The sequence below is a fragment of the Mastacembelus armatus genome, chromosome 22 (genome assembly GCF_900324485.2).
Source record: "Mastacembelus armatus chromosome 22, fMasArm1.2, whole genome shotgun sequence".
Classification (NCBI taxonomy): Eukaryota; Metazoa; Chordata; class Actinopteri; order Synbranchiformes; family Mastacembelidae; genus Mastacembelus; species Mastacembelus armatus.
Window position 1 is genome coordinate 6112208 of NC_046654.1, and position 23139 is coordinate 6135346.

At 40.1% G+C, this 23139-nt stretch overlaps 1 protein-coding gene across 2 annotated transcripts; it reads right to left on the reverse strand.

Moving 5' to 3' along the window:
• Positions 1-93: 93 nt before the first annotated feature.
• Positions 94-22872, reverse strand: gna11b (guanine nucleotide binding protein (G protein), alpha 11b (Gq class)). 2 transcript variants are annotated; one of them, XM_026319566.1, is made up of 8 exons: positions 21742-22872; positions 11595-11779; positions 10231-10385; positions 9488-9616; positions 8473-8601; positions 6118-6247; positions 5739-5892; positions 94-5042 (listed from the first exon to the last, which is right to left on the reverse strand). In XM_026319566.1, the coding sequence occupies exons 1-8, from the start codon at positions 21875-21877 to the stop codon at positions 4852-4854; spliced, it is 1209 nt and encodes a 402-aa protein (XP_026175351.1). In that variant the 5' UTR covers positions 21878-22872; the 3' UTR covers positions 94-4851. The 2 variants fall into 2 exon arrangements, with proteins under 2 accessions (XP_026175351.1, XP_026175295.1); XM_026319510.1 differs by lacking the exon at positions 9488-9616 and having other exon boundaries at positions 21742-21877.
• Positions 22873-23139: the final 267 nt, after the last annotated feature.

Consider the following 23139-nt stretch of genomic DNA (forward strand, 5'->3'; position numbering starts at 1 on the left):
GACATCAAAAAATCTAATTGCCATAGATCAGGCGACTTTATCCTTCTATAATTTCAGGAAACCATAAAATGACACACACACAAACACCATAAGCAAGTATAGGAACAAATTTATTTCAATTTAAAACAGATACCTTGTCATTATGTTTCTCTCTTAGAAGGCGGTAATGATCATAAGTCATGTTCATGTTTGAATGAGGATCAGGCAACAGTGGTTGAAACAAATACATGAAACACATTAAAAAAAAAAAAAATATGGCAAGAGTTTTGTAAATCAATAATCGATAACCAACTGAGCCCCCTTCATTAAGGGCTCTGCTTCAGTGAAAACATCCAAGCCCTCACTTCCAACACAAAATAAACAGCACATGCAGTTTATAATTACAGTTTCTTAAAAAAGAAAGAAAGAAACAGCAGATTATCTTTTAATTCTTTAGTCTTAAATACAGAATAAAGTCTTTGTGTGTACCTAATCATCTGTCTGTTTAGTCTGTGGTATGTTTTATTTAAAAAGGGGGACCATCTCAGGTTGTGGACCTTTTGATGATGACCGCAGAGTTGGCACTTAGAGAGAGCCTGGCTCTAGAGAAAGTGGGGTTGGCACACTCAGTATAATACATAATTTACACTTGGTTTACATACAAAATAAAGAGGAAAAAGCATTTTATACACCACTACACAAATGACAACTTTTTTTTTTCATTGGACTGAGGAAAAAAAAAAAAGAATCAAGTGGTCCTAAATAATAGTGTTCTGGTAATGTCGTCTTATCATACAGAGACAACAAACAAAAAAAAAAAAAGAAAAGAAAAAGGGGAACAAGCTTAAGTTTCTGAATATGCACTAACGCTATACTGATGTGCAAGAGATAAGTTTCCATTTATTCTAACAAGCAGCCCACGGGAAGGGGTCACAGGCCATCAACACTATCTTTCATTATTCAAGGCAATGAAAGGCAATAAATAAGTGTTGCATTGAAAAAGAAATCCAGTCTTTTTACTGGTTAATGCTCAAACGGACCAGAGTGAAAGAATGAGAAGGAGATTGAAGCCTCACACAAAGTTCCTTCTTTCTTTCCAGCTCATATATGTTGAGATAAAATGTGTCAGAAAAAAAAAAAATTGCACACACACACACGCACACTGTGCAGCACTGGGCTGCTAACAAATTACCAAACCCAGACTAACAGCCAGTCAGCCCTTCACCATGTGCCAGAGTTGTAGTGTCAAGTTTCAAAATACAACATTGGTTTGTCACCTTTAAAGTGAGCTGCACTCAACACACAGTACATCTTCACACAAGTGCTGATAAATACTTGAATATCTGTACTGGCAGATTGTGCCACTTGAACAGTGGCACTCAGATCCTCTATGACAGCAGTCTAATGGCTGGCTGTCTGCTTCCTCAGCACGAGGTTAGTGTCAAGCTGTTTGCTTACTCAGCACGAGGTTAGTGTCAAGTTCAACAGACAACATGGCAGTTAGGGACCATACCAGCATGGTGCTTTTTTTTCAGCCCCATTAACTGTGTTTAATCTTTAACGCCCCTGCTGACCATTTCTGAATCTTTTTACATTGATTCTTTATATACTTGGTAGCATTTAGTAACTTTCATTTAGAAAATCAACTTGAAACATTAGTTGGTGTGTTCAAGTTCTTGTGTCAGGATTTCCGATTTAAAAGGCAGCTACCAAACAGCAACATTTTTATGCAAGAAATGAACAAATACACATGGTCCTTCACATTACATGTTTGTCTTCTTAGATTTGATGACAAATTGTGTTTACAGCAGCCAACAGTGCAAATATGAGAGAAGGAGAAAAAAAAGGAGACTGAATGTCACATTTCAAAAATCTGCAAGTTACCTTAACATTACTAAACCAGAAGCTGCTAGAAGGCAGGAAAGCAATTTCTAAACTGAAAAATGGACAGCAATACACTATAGGATTAGTAGTTTCTGAAAAAAAAAAACCCTGCAAATTCATGAGTATTGTTATTAAAATTTCTTGACTATCAGCTATACCTCAAATACTTGGGGAAACATAATACTTGTCCTGGTAGTAGTGTCTTTAGGAATAAGTGTTTCTGCACTGCATAAGGTAGCACATGCAACATTGTGATACCAATGCAATCATAAACAAGTAGTGGTAAGCCAGGTACTGGGTTCATCTAATTCACCAAAGGGTCAGATAAAAGAAATACATGAAGAAAACCGCTTAGTGTTGGTATACTCTTTACACACACCTTATATTGTACTAACACCCTGCCTCTACTTTTTAAAGCACATACTGAGAGTGATCTCCATTAATAAACAATTCATAGTGGATGACTTTGTTCACTGGTCCTGCACTCCACTCCCCACTGTCTGATGCCTGATACACTGTGATAGCCCTTAATGAGGATGAGCAATAAGTCACCTGTAGAAAAGGTCAAAGACCAAAAAGTATATCTGCACTTCACTGGCACTATCGAGCAAGCCTCAAAAAATCGGAAATTAACAATGAAAAAACAGACAACTTCTTTTGTTAAATTACAAATAGCAAGCATGGACCACATAGGTCTTCAGTCACGGATTTAAAGAAAAAAAAAAAAAAATCCACCTATGTTCATACTGTACTGTTCTAGGTATGCATACAGCGCTGCATCTATAAACCAAGAGGAAATACAAGTTTCTTGTTTTAAAAAAAGAAAACAAATGTGAGGGCTTTTAAAGGAACCAAACAGTATTATCATGGATGGAGATGCAATACAAGTACAACTGGAAATGTCTCAATAAGAAATAGAAAGCAGAGATAAAGTCCTTACTATACCAGACAGACATTCGTTTTTACAGCAGTTCAGACTCAAGTAGGTTCCGCCATGAGAAAAGAAGCAATTCCACATGACAGAATCAAGAGCAGTCAAATTATCAACATCTTCAAACCTGGTCCATAAATTAGATAAATACAAAAATCTTTAATTTCTCTTAAAATCATCTTGTTACCATACTGTGAAGATTTTACCAGCCCTAGTTAGTATTACTCTGGATTTAGAGCTGTTACAGTAGTGTGGAGTTGTGAATCTGGTTGGGAGGAACCTCTTTTCTCTGACTATCACTCCTTTCCGATCATTTTCTCAACACCACTCAGCTCTGTGTAGTCCTATTAATCAAGTGAACAAAATCCATAATCACAGTATCAATACTACCATAAATCGATAGGAAAAAACTTTATGCTAACGAAAGAAGTTGATAGGTTTTTTTTTTTTTTTGTTGTTTTGTTTTTTGCCAAAGATGCTGTACCACAGAGCATTTTTGTACAGGAGTGTTTTGTGTATATGTATTTACAAACAAATATACACGAACAACATTTGCAGACTTTAGAGTGCTGTTTTCCCCCTCACCACTCAACAGCAAGCAATCTTTTATAAACAAAGTGACTATACAGTTAAAAAGAAAAGTAAACAGAAGCACATCCTGATATAATGGATGACTACATCACTGTCAGGAAGTGTGTCTGATTGGACGGCTCATTGATACAGTGTGATGTCATCAAAGATGTTGACCCATGGATGCCACATGCACATCCCAGGGCAGGGGCATGTTTAATTTACAGCTTCTGTTTGGTTGAATAAGCTACTTGCAGCCCTAGCTGCAGGTGTGCTCTGTAGGCTAAACACTGATGACATCACACCCCCCTCCACATCTGTCCTCACCCACTACTACTGTTTTGGAATACAGAGGTGTGAGCGGTGTATCGGTGGAGCCAGATACTGTGAACGTCACATGGAAGATTGTCCCTGTGAATCCATGCAGAAAACATCTGGGGAGGGAAGCAATGTAATTAACTTAAACATGAAAATACAAAAATCTTTTAAAGGATACTTATGTCAAATACATTTCTGGAGCTTCATTTTTTGTGTGTGGGTTTAAAAGTTTTTTTTTTTTTGTTTGTTTTTTTTTTAAAGATTTATGATTTTTTAAATCACCATTCCATTTAGCCATTATTTGTTAAATAGAAGTAGATGTAGCAACAAATTTCTATCATTAAAAACATTTTAAAAATCTCAGCAATGAACAGATTTTGATTAGCTATGTCTTGCCCTCTCGTGCTTTTTGTCTTAAGTGTGTTTATATATGCATTTACTTCATATTACAGAATTTTTTTTTTTCTTTCTTTGCGATTGTGATGCTCACTGGTAAATACATTCATAGATGTGAGGTGGAGACAGAATCCTCAGCTCTACTCCCCTGTGTGCCACCTCACATCCTGTCCGGGTCACTCTTCTTCAGCACCATGCTGCTGGTCCTTGGGTGGTTTCAGGATGTACAGTATTCACTTCCTCATATACCAGCAGGATGTCAGAAAGGAGACGACGGAGGATCTGATTTCACACCACTGAGGGTCAACAACAGAGTGCCAAAGGTCTTTGATGCCGCTATTCACCAAGACACAGCTTGCCCCAAACAAACACACACACACTCCAACACCAAAGTCCCCCTTCAGTCACTGTACAGGTTGTGTGAAACTTTGTGTGCCAGATGAAATGTACCAGAGCCAGCATCTGGGGTCAGATCTGACACACAGAGCAGCTTTGGGAAGAGCGAGGACTCTGACAACAAGCTGCCGAGTGAAGGAGGAAGAGGACGAGCTTTGGTGAAAAGGGAAGGGTGGCATTTGCAGGTGGGAGGATCTGTGAATACACTGTACTGGAGAAAAAAATAAAATAAAATAAAATAAAAGGAAGAGTTCTGTTCATGTATTTATGTGTGTGAACCGGCACTGTACTGCGAAATGCATGTGGAGTTGAGCGCACACTCCCATAGAGGTGTGCATTTGTGCAATGGGGAGGAGATGTGCATAGCACGTGAGTCCTCACACCAGGTTGTACTCTTTGAGATTGAGCTGTAGGATGGTGTCTTTGACAGCTGCAAACACAAAGCGGATGTTCTCAGTGTCCGTAGCACACGTGAAATGAGAGTAGATGATCTTGTCACTGTCTGGGTTTAAGTCCACAAACATCTTGAGGATGAACTCCCGTGCTGCCTGTGCATCTCTCTGGGGACCTTCAATTTAGAGATACGAGTAGATGTAAACATGTATAGATACTTCTCCCCTAAAGGACAGTCATTTAAAATGCATCATTATGATAACATCATCAGCATCAACTGGAACCCTATGAGGAAAATCTATTTGCAGTAGTGACATCAATATACTACAGTACTTTAGTTCATCTTCTTTGGTATCACAAAGACCTAAATAACAGATTATGAGCATTACTGTCAAGACTGCAACTGAACCTTATACCCCTCAAATATGACTGAAAGGGTTAATTAGTACAAAAAGAGCACAGCTGAAAAATTCATACTAAAATCTAATATCTACCATCTTACTTGAAAATAGATCCAGACCCACCTTTTCAAGCTGTTTCAGTTTGTTTGTTCGATCTGCACCAATTTCAAACAGTGTGCAACAAATGGGTATATTTTGTCTGAAGTGCAGAGGTCAGTTGTGAATGCAGCCTTAAAGTGTCACACAGCCATTTTTAGAGGAACAAATAAATTATAAGGATAGATAACACAGTGCTTTTACACACATTCTGTGGAGTCAGTCAAAAGTTATGATTTCAATGTTGTTTTTCTTGAAAGACTATCGGCAAAGCCAATTACATAATCTGTCAAAACGATGACTGCAAACATTACATTTCTAGAAAGAACCAGCCACACAGAAATTACTCAGCACATATGTACAGATGATCTCACCATCAAACTCCGGGAAATAGTCCACCAAGTGTGAATAGGCAATCTTCTCCTCTAGCAAGTCCTTCTTGTTGAGGAAGAGGATGACGGAGGAGTTTTGAAACCAGGGGTAGGTAATGATAGTCCGGAACAGAGCTTTACTCTCCTCCATACGGTTCTGTTGTGGAGAGTAAAGGAGTAGAAGCAAGGTGTGAGAAAATTCTTGACATATTTGGTTCTTCATGTATATATTTCTCTATGCAAAATAGCATAACTGTAGTATGTCTATTGTATGTGTGGGACAATGCATTGGTTTAAGCAACATTCACAAGTTTTTTTTTTTTTTTTTAATAAATCAATGGTCAAGACATTGAAGACGCTGTGTAACAAACTGTTCACCTACCTCATTGTCTGACTCCACCAGGACCTGGTCGTACTCACTCAGTGCCACAAGAAACATGATGGAAGTGACATTCTCAAAGCAGTGAATCCACTTCCTCCTCTCTGACCTCTGTCCCCCTACATCCACCATCCTGATGGTGAAGGTGAAGAGATGTGATAAGTGAGGAAACAAGAAGAGGAAAAATATAAGAACATCACTCCAGGTATCCTGGTTCAGTGACTGAATTAAAGAACACAGTGAGTGCCCAGTGCTCTGCAGGACAAAAACTCAATGTGACTCTGTGCTGCAGAGGTTGTGAATCCATCAAGAAACGTTTATTGATAACAACAAATTGTAAAATAAACTGGGTTTAACCATGTTTTGTACAACAAAATGCATTAGCTGCAGATAAACTGTGCAGCAGCAACAATCTTTGGTTCAGATTTGTTTCAGGTAGATCAGTCCTGAAGACACTTTCTGACGTAGGTCTTTCTTTAACATTTTCAGCACATGACCCAAATAAAAAAAATATAGTCTCTCATCCTGGGACCCATGAAAGCATATTTTTACTATCATGTGAGGAGACATCAAAAATAGGCCCGTCATTTATTTTGGGTCTTGAGGATTTGTTTTAAAAAAAAAAAAAAAAAAAAAAAAAAAAGGCAGACCATTCGGCAGTCCTATTAACTTAATTTTTTTTTGAAAAAAAAAAAAAAAAAAAAGACGATGGATTAATGAAAGATTCAACAAATTCAGAACTTCTTGGAGTCTTTTTTTTTCTTCCTCAGAGCAATGTGTACTGTGTATTCTATATTTGGCACAAAATCTACACAAACAGCTTGTGAGTACTATAAGTGAATCATGCATGTTACTGCAAAGATGAAAGGTTCCCACTTAAAACAGATCTAGAATCAGCATGCAAACAAAAAGTTTTAATTCACTGTATGCAGCTGTACTACACACCCTTCTCCAGTCTATCTGTTAACTGGTGCATACAAACAAAACCAAATAAAATATCTTAATGGAATTCTGAAATTGAGAGGCATTCATCTGGTCATACAGGGTGTAGTCATTATATTGAATCTGATACTAGATCTGTAAGTACTTCTATTTTTGTGATACAGGGAAAGTGGGGGGTCATAACGCATTCATTTCTCTACTAGACTGCTCTTGCTGGTGGTCGTGACATAGCACCACACAAGAACTATTGTACAGTTTGAAATGCACTTGAAGTCAGATGAAGCAACAGGCGGGGCGCAGAGTGGACAAAAGAAGAGCTGGAGGGGGTGGGCAGAACAAAGGATCGAGGACAGACAGAGGACAGGAGGCAGAGTTGAAATGATGAACGATACAGGGGGGCACCTCTGATGTTGAGATCCTTTTCATGCTAGAAGGACGCCTCCTACGTCACCTAATCAGAAGCTACAAACTGAGAAAACTTAATCTCAAGAAGTATGTAGCTATATATAATTCACGAGAGATAAACTCATAACTAAGCCAAAACTGATATGAAAAGTTTGATTGTCTGCTGGCAGCAGGCTGCCTTTAGCTAAAGCCATTCATGGCATTCCTCAGTATTCCTTGTTCAAATACTGACTGATAACACGAGTGAATCCTCAGAAGGTTTTAGCTTTCCTGAAATTGTCCTTGAAAAGGTCACCTTCCACTCATCAGGGAGTTTAGGTCCCAGCTTCATTATGCCTTCATTTGTGCCAATTGCTTCAGTAAAATCTATCCCACTAAGAAACCTTTCCTGTCAAAACCAGTATATAAATGGCACCGGTACAATTTATTGCCTGATATTGCATATTTTGCTACATCTCTTTATGCACAGGTGCAAGCTTCCAGGTCAGTGGTCTCTATGAAAGCTAATTAAATCCCCAGTAATTCACAATGCAATGGCGCCCCCTCGTGGTGGCCCAGTCCACTGTGGTCCACAGAGACCCGGGGCCAATATAGGCCCTGCAGGACCTGCTGCCCAAAATAACATTCCTCCACCGCGGCGAGGACGACCTCATTTCTTCTGCCAGCCAGAGAAAAGGAGAAAGAGAGGAGGTGACCCATTTACAGAGACCGGGCACCAGAATGTAGGACTTTGTGTGCATTTGGGGGTTGTATTATGGGCGGTATGATTGTCGTTTGTGGCAGGCAGTAAGAGAAAGCGTACGAGAAGACTATACAATTGTTATGTATGGTTTTATGATTGGAGGAATGTGTTAAGTAGAGTAAGGAGTCAAAAGTAAAAGGTCAAATGGCACAGGTTACAAGTTATGTTCATGGTTTAAATGGGGCTTTGGACAAAAACACACCAGAGGAAGTATGAGTTAATGATGTCACAATATTACATGGCGGGATTCAAAAGTGGCATCTTTCTACCTGAAAATGATGCTTTGCAAGTCGAAGGGGTACTCTATGATTCCTGTAGTGGGGATGCGCACCCTGAGCACATCCTGCTGTGTGGGAAGATAGTTGGGATCTGCAATTCGATCCAGATCGGAAAGATAACTACAGGCAGGCCAGTCGAGAGAAAGAGAGATAAAGGAAAAAAAAGACACGAAAACAGTTATATAAAGCGTGACAGTGAATTACTGCAACCCTCCCCCTGCCATTCCAGGAAGTGTGGATCGGTCCTGTTGAGAGAGCTTTACAGAAAAGACCACATCTCAAAAACAAAATGGTGTTAGTGTCACTGCTCCACCAGCACTCTCTTTCCATAAACCAGCAAACTACAGCCTTCTGAGATTAGCTGTTAACTTTTAACAGTTGTTTTAGGTTTTCTTTACTCTTTTTAACTGACAATAATTTGCAGAGAGGTCAAGTAGTTTGTGGATTATGTTGCAGACAGTGAAGTGACATCAGGGACAGTAGTAGCAGTGACTTCAGCAGCAAAACAGCATCAACTGGAATTAGATAAAGAAGGTTTGGACAAGTGTGATATCAAGAATAGCAGGAAACACATGTCCTACTTTTTTAAAAAAGCATGTAAGGTTTCAGTTTTTCAGGAAGTGCAGATTGCCTAACTGATTTTAGTCCTGGAGAATCACAGTCTTATCCTTCTTCATCTAGTTTTTGGGGGCTGCTTGGCACACGCTACAGTGCAGCATTAGTTTTCATCCTGGACTCAGAACCACAGCAAAATTCTGAACACAAACCACTGATATCTCAATCAGGCTGGTCCTCGGGCTCATTTTATCTAAACAACGTGTAATTTTCAATTTTGCGCTGACAGGCTATAAATTATGTGGACATTTTTCACATTTTTTGGCCATTAGTACTGAGTTGATTAATTTAGAAGAAAATGCTCCCTTTGAACGCATGTATTTTTATCCTGCATCAGTGGTTTCTGGCCTCTACCAGTTTTGATGCTGCAGTCCTGAGGCCTTGAGGGTACCTGAAGATGACGTTCTCCAGGTCAAATGGGTACTCTATTATACCCGTGGTGGGAACACGGACCCTCAGCACATCCTGCTGGGTGGGAACATATTCCTCTGCGGTCACACGGTCTATATCACTAAGGTAACTGGAGATATACATGAACTGTGTGTGGATAAGACTGAAAGACACATTCCATGTTTTTCTTATCTTTCACTCATTCGTAAACATGCAGGACAAATACATAGATGACACATTTACTATCATCATAGTGCTCAACACAGCAGGCACATTTAAATGCATGCAGATTTGAAGCTGCATTTAACTGTAGTACAGAAAGTCCGCAACCAGGGGGCACTATAAAATGACGCCAGTGCCTTAGCCTGGGGTCATAAACTATTACAATGGTATTGTGGCAAACACACAGAACAAGAAACTGACATTTGCTTGCAAACACAATTAGCATATACCTATCCATTAATTTTTTTATCCTGACTGCACAAAGATTATTTGACGCAGGTTCAAGAACAGATAGTTCTCATCATTAGGCATCAATTTTATTCCTGTCATTTTACATTTACAAAAAAAGCCCAATAAAACATTTAAATGCTTCAGCATTTTACTGGGCTGCTATCAAGTACTACAAAAGCTATTATGTACAATAAAGCATCCAACAAAAATACCTTCATTCTTAAATCCTGGCCAGACATAACATCTATTGTCTTCACAGAGAGACACCTCAACAGAGATGGAGAGACATACTATTTAGTGGAGTCAGACAGCTGGTACTCTCTGCGGCGGTCGTAGGCCTCCTGGATTCCTGGGTCAGCCCACAGGGTTTTGATAGCAGCAATGTAGGGCTGGTCAAACCCAGCGATCTTCTCAATGTCCACTTCCTTCACAAGCATGGCATTAGCCTGGAAAGACACAAGCAAGTATAATGAGGCAGAATATGAGAGAGAATTAAGAACAACAACTGCTCAAACAAAAACAGAAAAACATAAAGCAAGTAATTTCTACCTACGATCTCCAGTTGAAGCTATTTTAGATATGTGTAGATCCTTTTCTTCACTTTAGATCTAGTGGCTGATCCTAACCACCCACCTACTTTACTTATTCCAAAGATAATGTTTCTGTTGGACAAACCAAACATGCACTGGAAGATCTTTCTTATGCGGAAGATAATGAGGTTTCACATTGACACATGGGCTTAACAAAGCAGCAAAACCAACATTTTAATATGAAAATGTCAGAAATATTGTGAAGAATTTCTGCCCATTTACCCAGTGCCTTAATCCTCCAGTGAGGCACATGTCTGATTTGTCACCTTGACACATTTTTAGACAGATATACACACTTCCTCACTGTCAAAGTTATTTGTAACACTTGATAACATACATGGGACAGATGCTTTATATTTTACAGTGCTCTACCTTCAAAAATACCATCATCTTTATAGCAGTTCCTAAAATGCCACATGCTTATTTGGGCCCACTGTGATAAAGTTTGTCTGGTGTAAGTGAACATAGAAAATGGCTGCTTTCTCGCTTTTCTGTCATTAACCTGCAGCCTGTGCTTCTTCTGGCAAAGTTATCAAAAGGGCCTACATTTTGGGTCACTTACACAAAACGTAATTACACAAACCCCAGTTACACTGCTACCCTATTAAATACATACTTAATTTGTGTCAACTTGTTTGTCAAATACATTTTTAGGTATAATGAGATGCTGGCTCTGCTTTACTATGTGGTATCAAACCTGTCAATTATCAGGACAAACAACAACATGCACGCAGAATATTAAATTCAATTCAATTCTTCTAACAACTTCAAATAATTTCACCAAGATGAGGACATTTTAGTTAAAACAATTAGAATTTCACCAAAGCATGACTTGCTCTACCAAACAGAAATCATGATCCAATGCAATTACAAACCAACCACATATAGAGGAATCATTCACTTACACATGGCTAATTTAAGGAATGGTTATCTGTGAATTACAAAAAAATAAAAGCTTGATTACACTAAATAGTAATCAACGCTTCTAGAAAGACTGGGAAAAAAAGTGGAATGGTGAACTATTATAGCACACAACAGCTTTTTAATCTGTGGATCAGTCCTTACTCGATTCTGTTCGTATTTGTAGGGGATCTTCAGAGTCTCCGTGGCACGGATCATGGCCTGCATGGAGGTGAAGATGTTTTGATAAACAAGCCGAATGAAGCCTCTCTTGTCTTCATCTGAGTATCCAGCTCCATGGATGATCCTCATCTGCTTGATGAAGGTGCTCTTTCCACTTTCTCCAGTACCTAAACGAGTAGAAACAACAGAGAGCATAAGAAACAGAGTAGCAAACTTACACTTTGGGCAAAGTAAAACTGGTTTATAAAGCCACATCTGTGAAGATTCTCAGTCATCCAGGGGACGTTATCTAGAGGTTGAGTCATGGCAACTGGACTTTCAGTTTTTAGGTCTGAAAGTCCAGTTGCCATGACTCAACCTCTTTATAAAACCATGTATGGTCTGGTCTGTTATAAAGTCCAAAACACAAACTGTGTCACACAAAAAGGCCAAGATGCTTGAGAGTAAGTAGATATACACAGAGTAATAGATATAAAGTTGCATATATTCATACAAGAGAGTTTGGGTCAACCTATGTACCTAATATATTCCGCATGTTCGTCTAATACAGTCTACATATACTATATCTACTTTGTTCTGCCATCCTCAAAAATACAAAAAGAAGGTAAGAAATAAAGAATGAGTGCAGCTGGGGTTAAAGTCTGCCGCACTGAATCAGAGAAGAGTTTAGGAAAAACCTGCATGGATGAATATAACACTCTTTATTAAATTTCATAACAGCATTCCTACAGTATCAAGTCCTGAGCCCCTCAAAAAAAAATTCCAATTTGAGTCATTTATCAGTGCAGCAAGTATCCCACTGAAAATGATTAAACTTAACATCAGGCCCTGAAATGATGAGATGTTAAGAATATGGTAGACTTGGCATCACTTTTCAAGTTCTGTTGTCTGAACATCTGAGACAGATGAAAGTATGCACAGAAAATATTCTTTGTCTTCATTTGGGGTGTCTTGTCCAGTAACTTCACGCTCGGAAAACTTCAGACCATGATGAAGCAGCTTAAGACAGCTGAACAGCACTCTGCATGTACCTTGAACAAGTCGTTAGTGAAACAGTTTGACACATATGCACAAACACTGTACAAATGGTTGGACAAGGAGTATGATTCTAACATTCTGTATTAAACCTCTATGAACTAGGGTTGGGCAACATAGACAAAATGACATTCATCCATAAAGATTTTTTAAATTTATTTTACCACAGTACACACTAACATGTAGTCTGTCCGTGACAGAAAAAACATGGACAACAGAGATGAAGGTGTAGCACAGTGCAAATCAACAGCACTACAAACTAGTGTTTATCCAGCAAAATGACCGTAAAGCACAATCAACCCTAAGACCACAACAACATTAATTTCAGGAGTGATGTATTTAACTATATTAGTTTTACCTAGGTGTATCTAAAAATGGCATCTGAGCATATATCTATATTGTGGTTTAAAATGACATATATTGTAATACAGAACTTTATATTACCCTGTCCAATCAGGTGCTAATCCACACAGTATCCAATTTATGAACGACTTGTATCAAATGAGGCTTCTCATTTGTGAAATGATGACTACAGGTCAAATCTGTGCCCCAAAGGCAGATACTCCATGAAAGATAAATCCGCACAACCGGTTACACATTATAAAATGTCTCTACTCAAAGCTGATTAATTAAATTTCTTACAACTAATATGTCAAGGGATGTTATTGCACAGTTTGGAAAGTTAATGAATCAAAAAGTATTTCCAGGATAAGGACAGGGGATGAGTGGGGGGAAAATACAAGATAATTTAATGAAGGTGATTAACACATCTTGTCCTATGCTCAGGACCAGGAACAGTGAACTGCCTCTGCCAAAAGGTGACAGCAGGGGTCGTCGTCAAAAGGCTGCATTCCATCAGTGATCCTCCTCTGCCCTCCTGAGTCCATATCTGGATGTAAGATCATTGCAATTTTTTAAACGGGTGGCAGGTTTCCAGATTTACACATATGGTAAAGGAGCCCAAGAAAAGCCTTTGGATTACAGGCATACACTTTTATTATTATTTATCAACTATTATCTCTTCGTTTCAAGCTAAAATATCTTTGATTTCAGAGTAAAAAGCACAGTCTATGGCTTCAGTAAAAGACCTGTTTTTTCAAGCCTTTTAAGATCTACAATGATTGGCAAATAAACCTATTCTTGCTGGGGGGGGTCTGTTGGGTCTAACCCACATTTCACACTAGCCCTCTTATGTTCTACATCATGCCCAGAAAAACCACCCGCAGGCCATCCAAAAAAAAAAAAAAAAAAAAAAACCCTCAGTGAAATCAAAAGGGATCCAGTACATCCATAATATCTGCACAACTGAGAGGGAAAAAACACACACACTCATCTCACAACCACCTACATTCAAGGTTTTTGAAGAGCAGCCATATTTCCGTTGCCGTGGTAACCACTCCTCTGTCTCCCTCTCTTTTTCATTCCTATGTTTTTTCACTTTTTTTAAAACCCTCCGATCCACCCCTTCTCTCTATCCTCTCTTTTGCAGCAGTAAATATAACTGCAAGCCCCTCAGGCCTGCTCTGCGCTCTTCATCTTTTGGTGTACCACAGAAGAAGGGCCTCAGCTCCCCTGAAACTTTAGAAAAAAAGGGCTGGTCTGAGGTCAGTACCAGTGTGTTCCTAACACCAAGGGCTGAAAAAAAAAAGTTGGGAGAGATAGCTGATTCTCTGCTGATACTGGAAGAAATACCTATAATCCCAGATACAAAATTTGGGTTTCAACACTGTGTCCATATGGGGAAATGGCCCTCCTCCATCTTCTCTTCCAACAAAATGTCCAATTTTGGAGAAAAATTATTAGGTAGACTATGATTGTGTAAAAAAGCCTTAAATTCTTCATTTCGACTGGATGAAGCAATGCATTGCTGTGAATACATACTGGTGGATAAGGTAGCCATCCTAATAAAACTGATTGTCTAGCTAACAAAAGGAATCAAGCACAGAGGGTCTATTCTTTGTATTGCGGCGGATCTGTCCTGGTAGTGACTGCAGACTGCTTCAGCAAAGGAGCAAGAGCACCACTCTGCAGCTTAATGTCTGATTTATTTCTCGTGACCCCGTCACAAGATCTCTCTCTGCTGTGTTCTCTAAAGTGTGGTGTTCCTTCTCCATCAGACAACACACTACGAGCCTCTGTCTTCCCTTTTTCCTCCCCTTGACTGTACCAGCGCCAGCCACAACCATTTCCATGCCCTCACCAGCTCTTCCACACAAATACACACTCTTCCCTTTCCCCTTCACCACAGCCCCTCCTAACTTCCCTTAGGCTAGAAATATGTCTCTCCATTCTCATCCCTCTCTGTCAAGAATTTTGGATATTCATAACTAGAATCTATCCATTCTTTTTTGGTAATGACCTAGAAAAAAAAGGTCACCTTTTAATAGCTTACACACTACTTGGATTTGATAAGGCTTTTTGTTCGAGGTAGCTACAAGTGTGTGTGTGTGTGTGTGTGTGTGTGTGAGAGAGAGAGAGCTCAGATTATGTCCCAATGCAACAGTGCAAGGTACACTACACAGCCCACACACCAACAGTGGTCTTTTGTGGAGCCTATGTGTTTCTTGGAAGAGAGAGAGAAATTTTAATCAAGGGTAACGTGATGAGTATAAAATTAAAACTTGCTCTGAATAGCCCAATTAAGGGGAACTTATGAAAGAAAACAATACGTAAACAAGTAACAGCTATCCATCATGTAAAGACAAATACTTCACCTGCATCCTCAGTTGCCAGGCTAGATTTCATAAGCCTTTACATAATGCGACTGATGTCAGCTCATGACACAACACCTGATGGACTTGACACACTGCTGTCTCACTGCAGCAGCTTTAGTTGAGCCCAGGTTGTAGTTTGCCTGGTTATCGATATGTGTGTGTTCAGTGGGCTTTTTGTTTATACTGCCTGCTTATATTCTATAATTCTTACATTGTGCTTTACATGCAAGAATGAGTGGCCACTCTAAGCCTTATGCACTAGCACAGCCACCTCAACTAAACCTGGATTCCCTCTGCAATGCCTGTTACAGCTTTCGATGAACAGAAGGGATAAAACCATCTGGGTAAACCTGCATGCAAATACATGCAAATATAATGATCCACTGGTATGAAAAGTGTTTGCTTATCTGGGTTTATGAACTGTCCATTCAGGAAGCACATGACCATCAAATCTCAGCAGAGAGGAAAAATTTGCATCGACAACGGACGATCAGCAAAACCTCAGACAGGTTTGCATGTTTTTAATTAGTGCTTTGGAAAAATACTACATAAATCAGTCAATCATGAGGCTGACCAAAAGGTACTGTGGTGGGTCTCACTCCCTCTATAGCTTCATCTTGGAAACTGGTATGTTTCAAGTATACAAAGGAAATGGATTGAGTCAAGGTAGCCAGAAGCTACACAGCATACACACCAGCTGTCTAACCAATTGCAGACACACAGAGATCCTGTGGTCAACCTCAAGGCATGGATGTTACCTCCAACGTGATGTCCCCAATTCTTCCCCTCTTCCTGCAATGACCAAGCTTATACAGACATCAAGGGAGTCCAGCAAACACACTAGCATAAAGAAAAAAAAAAAAAAACAGGACTATTTCTCTTTTATTGCAGCGTTCCAACATGTGTTGCCTGCTGTCAGGATCTGGGTAAAACACTGCTGCTGTGTGCCGATGTCCCTGCATTTGGTGAGAGCTCCACATGTGTGGGTGTAAGAGCTCTATACTGAACATATATGCTATTGCATTGATTAGTACGTGATACACACACTTAGGACAGCTTTGTCTGTTCGCTAGTAAGTATGTGCTGAGTGCTGTTTTGGTTGAGTGGGTGTGGGTGAGCGATAAAAAAAAAAAAAAAAAAAAAACAAATACTGGCTTTACAAAAGATTTTGAGTTAGCGAGCATCAGTATTTTAGTCTGCAATACACACTGTACTCGGCTGCTACTAAAGAAAACCAGACAACTCCAAGATGTTAACATAATTTCACAATCAAAGACAGGTTTATTGCCATATACCAGGAATTTGCTAAGGTGATGTGGTGCACAACTTAAAATATACATTGAAGAGGGGTAATACATAGCTAATGCATACATAATGTATGATAAAATTAAATTAAAGTAAATTAGAAAACAAGAACACGACAGCAATGTATATATTTCAGAAGACATAGGACATATTTTAGGAATCTCATTGTGGACATTTTATGAAGGAATATATCTCTGTGTTCAAACATGGGCAGAAAACACACATTTGTGCAACTCTGCTAGACTGATTTAAATTTACCCACATTAGGCTTTCAAGGAATTTAAAACCACACTAGAGGCCTAACATTCCAAACAACCTGAAACCAAAAGTGACAAATTGAAACGGTATGATCAGAGAGAGATGTGGGCTTCACAGCAGCTGGTGGGAGAGGACAGGAATCAGTATGCCACCCTGTGAGCACAGAGAAGGCTGAAGAAACTGGCAGTGAACAGAACGTCCCCGTCCTGTCTGGGGACCAGGCTAGCAAGAGTATGTGGGACAGTCACCATCCAGCCTCATTCACCTCCATATCTCGAGAGAACCAACAATGACCCCATTTAAGAACGCGTGTGTGTTCATCTGAGCACAACTGAGCAGTATGAGCAACTGTGTGAAAGACACCATGTTACAGAGAGACAAAGATTGTGTGCAAAGCTGACTGAGGTGGAGTGACTGCCTGGGTGTTTATTGCAAACCAGTAGAGAGTACAGATGGCGACACTGAATATGTTCTGTAATAGAGAACATACTGTGTGTGTGCTTACTTTACAATGACTTCAAGATCAATGAGGTAAGCAATGATCCTTTGACTTAACGTTACTTGGAGGCAAATCAAGACATTTGTAATTTTAGACTTATGGACACAATCAAGCACATCATGAAATCAAATGCAATCTGCACAAATGTGTTTTCAAATAATTTATCTTTTGAAGCACAACACAAGATTAGAAGATTTTTAGTTTCTTGAAAGTCACCTATGGGTTTATAACCTTGACCATGAACCACAATGTCCCCAGTTTGAAGGACCATTGTTTCAGGTCATTCCCCATTTTTCTTTACCTTTATTTTTTGTTTTGTCTCTATGTTGTCAATTTCCTAATGAACAAATGCTATGATCCCAGAAACACACATTTTTTAAAAGAAACACTGTTGCGAGAGGTAAATATACCTGACCTTAAAGATGCTCCAAGAGAACTGGGCAAGCGTTGGCTAAGGTGGTTTAAAATTAAACCTTGTGTGCTAAGAATGCTACAGTATGGTTGTTCTGACAGGTGTCTATAAAGGCAGCAGGACTTATCATTTCAGATGTTTTTAGAAGGCATTCTGGTCTATTTCTCATGAAAACTACACTGATCATAAGTGACAGATAGGTGTATTAGAGACTGGGCCAATACATCGGCAAATACTAGCTCATTAGAAATATATTAGCATTGCTGTATATGTCAGCTTGTAAATAAGAAACTGCAGAATGGAAATGCCAAAGATATGCTTGAGGTCAATTAAAAAAAAAAAAAAACAAAAACACCTTGATTACACAGTTTATACACAAAAGATAAGTTAATTTTTCAACTGAAAAAATGTCTCATCCACTACAAACCACCATCACAACTCCTCAATAACCATATTTTCAGGTAATATATCATTATCACATTTTTCTCAACTCAAATGTTACACTCTATCTCATAATGACTCCCATATTAAATGGATCAGAGCCAACCGTGATAAAGAGAATTTCTGCAGTATCTGTCCATCCAGTTCTACATACACTGGCATTAAAAGTCCTGTACTCTCACACACAGAAACACACACAACCACTGAGGAGTAGACCTAGAAGATCCCTATTGCCATATATGATCAAAATAAGACTGCTTGGCAAGAGAAAGAAGGTCAGCAATAAACATCTGAGCCTAACCCCTGATCCTCTTCCTGGTTCAATCAAACTGTTCCTCTGAAGGATATCTTAACCCGCTAATAAGATGTTCTGCATAGATAGGGAAAATCAATAAGAATAAATCAATCAATGAGGATTAGGGATGTTCATTCAACCCAGGCCTGGGATGACATGCCATCAAGCAGTCCACATCATCTTGGGCCCTTTTCTCAAACACTGCGCGTAGCAAATTCTGTGAGGACCAAAAATGCTGTATTACTGTGTCATTTTGAGGATGTTTCACTGATCACCCAAAATTCTGTCTTGTTTATGATGTGAGACCCACATTTTCATAAGAAAACTAAAGCCAACTGGTAAATTGACAATTTTGCTGGCTGCTTCCAGTTTACCCCAGTCAGCACTTTCAGAACCCCTAAAGTGTTTTCCCTTCCATCTCACTTTACTGACCGTTTGCTCGCTCCAGCAGTTCATTTACCCGATACAGCAAAAGCCACAGCTCCTGGCTCCTGTGTTTTGACCAAGTAGAGGCAAACCACTGGTCTGTGGAACAGGAAGCTGTCAGTATGGCCTGATATGGCCCTCAGTGACAGGCAGCCAGACTGTGGGCACTGCTGCAGTCCTGGCAACGCAGATATTTTCTAACCAAGTGGCTATGCTACAAAACAAAGCCCAAAATCTACCTTCATCACATTCTTAGTCTGGAAACCACAAGTCTGGCATAACCTCAAAACTGCTTCTACCACACTGACCATATGGTAAACTCTTTGAAGGGAGAGGGATTCAAACGGAGGCTGGATTTTGTTGTATTGTAAGAGAAACACAACAAGCAGAAATTATATATGTAAAGCATTGATTAGTAGATTTATCAGATAGTCAACCAAAAAGTATGTTACTACTCATTTTTCAAGGAAAAATACCAAACATTATCTGGTTTCCTCCTTCCCAAATGGAAGGATTTACTGCTTGTCTCTCTTTGACATCACTGAAAACAAAATATTGGCACTTTTGTAAAGACAAAACCAGCTATTTTATGCCACATCATTCTTGAGGAAAATTGTATTGATTGAATTTGAATCTGTCTTTTGTTTTCATCACAAACCAAAAAATATTCTGTATAAAATAACATAAAAAAAGAATGGCTGCAATCCTCACACTGCATAACTTGGAAAAAGAAGATAATGGTGTTTTTGCTTGATAAATGAGTATCAGAATTCTGCATTAATTTTACTTCTATTAAATTGACTTCATTAATTGATTCAAGTCTACGCCACTCATGGATCCAGACAAAATTTCAGATGTGAGGTGGAATATAATACATTGCGTGATTATCTCCACACTTAAATACTTCAGTACTGAAGCTACAGCAGTCTACAGTAAAGCATTCTGTACAACTAATACTGTTGCACACACTGTCAGAAGACACTGCGGGGTACATTCCTGAAAGCCTAGCCTAAATGTACAGCCTATCTCCTGAACATGTGCTGAAGTGCAGTTAGCTAATGACAGAATATCTCCCACAATATTCTACTGAGAGACTGCTAAATGGCCAGTACTCATTAGACATGCCAGTATCACTTTCCCTCTTCTGTAAAATTCACTTGATGGAACATGGTAGTTAAATGCTGAGAAACAGAGACTGGCTTCTTCCTCCAGTGGGGTGTGGAAAGGCAGGCAGCTCACTTAGAGGTGTGGGCCTGAGGATAATGCCAGGGGATAATAAGAGTCAGTGACATCTCAAAGACTGAGCAGCGGAAGTGTTTAACCAAGCCTATTAAGACCTGGATTAATCCTGCCTTACACGTCCTTATCCAGGCATCCATTGACAGAATGGCCCCTTACAGCATGCATGACTGTAGTTTTTGCTTGCTCTCAGCTTTACACACTGACCCCGAGTATTTTTTTGTCGTCAAAAACATGTAAAGTTGATCGCAGCACACAAGCAAACTATTTCAAAACTGCCACACAATAAAACACTTCTTTTCACCTGCTGATCTTGGTCACCAGGTAGAATAGAGTACAAGAGCAATTAAAAGGTAGGACACAGAACAGGATATGTCCCATCTATGGTATGGCTCTAGTGTGGCCTATTTCTCAGAGTTGAGGTATTCAGCAGGGAAATGAAAGGAGACACACATGTCAAATAACCACGGCTGCTTTTAGTTGGCAAGAAATGAGAGCAAACGTTTTGAAACTAAGGATGCAACCTAGATCATTTTAATTGTCCTAAAAACAGATACCTGCTTTTTCTCTGCTTTCACAAATATCTGTTGTTTAAAGTGGCTAGGGGGTCACATTGTGCACAGATGCAGTTAAAAGCTGGACCTGTTGGAAGGCACACGCTCAAATAATGCTATTATATTAGAGAAAAAAAAAAAAAAAAGCATAGCCTATTATTCCACTTTGTGTCCACAGAACTATGAATCAATGCAGTACAGAGCAACTTATTCAACAGCAGCTCCCACCTGCCCACACACCAGCTATAAAAATAGCTAACCTAGCTAGACTCCAGGATGAGGGGGCAAATCCCTCAGTATCGGAGTCCGGAGGATACATTTGTGACGCTTGGTGCACATTAATAAATATAAGAACCAGATAAATGAATGAATGAACACCAAGCATGGTCTGACTAATGCACCTCATCCAGTTTTATAAATGTTATGCAACCTAGTGAAAGCAACAGTGTAAAGCAACTGAAAGAAGCTGTTGCTCCTATTATCAAGTGACCAACCTCACTTTTTAACCACCACCAGCTAACAAACCACAATGGCAGTTTTGTAGGCGGGCAACTGATCGCCTTGACGACTAGGTAATAATCCCTAACTATTCCCCTGACTAGCTGACTGGTAGCCTGCAAACGCTGACATCTTAGTAACTTCAATGCCAAATGAGCTGTTGTCTGCACACCAATGCATAACGTTACCCTCCGGTACATGTAGGAGTGACGAGCCGGTCCTTGTACATATGCACACAACAAATTTTAACTCAACATGCAACAACACATTTCTAGGAATCATGTCTTACTGCTACTTTAACTGAAACCAGGCTCCCAGCTAGCAATCTTAACTAACTAGCAGCATATTTGCTAGCACTGCCAAGAAGGCCCGAGGTTAGTTTTTGCATATAGCGACACAAGACAGTTAAGACAATACAATAAAAGTGTATTTGAGAAATAGCTTGTCACATACCGAGGAGAAGTAATTTCAGCTCTCGCCTTGAGTCTCGCTTGTCTCGACGGAGTTGTTTGTCAATTTCTGCATTGATTCGTTTCGACTCCTTCGCCTCTTCGCTCAGGCAGCAAGCCATCATGGACTCCAGAGTCATCCCCTCTGGTTTTGGCAGCCCGGTTTAGACGGGACCCGACAAACACTTGCCCACGTTTTCAGCGTATCCCAAATCCCCGGTCCTCGCTTGGATCTCAGGCGAGGAGGTGGTCTGTCGGACTGAACGGGTGGATGGACAGGACTGGGGGAGGGGAGACTAGCTAGGGGCCTCGCTGTCAAGTCGTCCCCCCAGCCGAGAACAACTGCGACTTCACCGGTGTATTCTCGGCAAATCACGGGAGATTCGGACAGGGGAGGGAGTGAGGAGTCGCTGGGGCCTCCCCGAGATGCTCTACTTTAATACAGCTAATGGCAAAATGACTGCAAATGCCACCGATTAGTCGATTAATACCTGGCTTATATCATTAACCCTCTCAGCCACTTTGTGGTCCAATTCTACCTTTCGCCTGTCACTACGGTCCAATTCTGTCTTCACAATCCGCCAAAAGTGACTCAAAACTGCAGTGTCGCGACATCCAAACCCGTAACAGTTGATATCTGTGCGTCTCTCCAACGTTAGCGAGCTAGTAGCGATAGAGAAAAGTAGTAGTCCTCGTTAGTAACGTAGCATTAGTGTGATGATCGTTATTGCACTATTCACGCCGCAGCGATGCGTACGTTTTCTAAGTACATTAGCTAACGCTGGCTAAAACAGACGTAACGGCTACGAAGCTACGCCGCTAGCCCGCTAGCTGACAATACAACGCCTCAGCTAATGTGTCAACCCGCAGTGATTGAAGCAGCAAGCTGGTTGAAGGAATTTATCCGCCTAGCTAACGATAGCAAGGCAGCACCCCCATCATATCCCGACTCATTATGACGGTAAATTACAAGGCTACTGCCACAGCCTGAACGACGGGGTACAATGCGTGCCGGGCCGGTGGCTTCTGCCAGAGACGTCTTCACCGCAAACAGCTGCCTTTCCAATAGCTCGTCGCTGAAACAAGGTGGGCACGCACACTCTCTAGCAGCCTGCTGCCGAGCGCGGAGGAGGAGATGCTGTGGTGTTGAGTGACAGACGGGGGATTGTATGAAACTGGTTTGTGACAGACCAATTGAATGAACGAGGCGGGTCCTCTGGGTGGGATCTGACACTCAGGATAGGTCGATGAGATGCACAGGCCAGTGTGTGTGAATTAGTCTTTACACTGTAGATCCGAGGCATTAGATGTGAGATCATTGCTCAGTCAGACTAAACACCTGCTGTGTGCGTGCTGCATAATTTTACACTGCTGAAAAAAGCATTTAACATGTAGCTGGTCA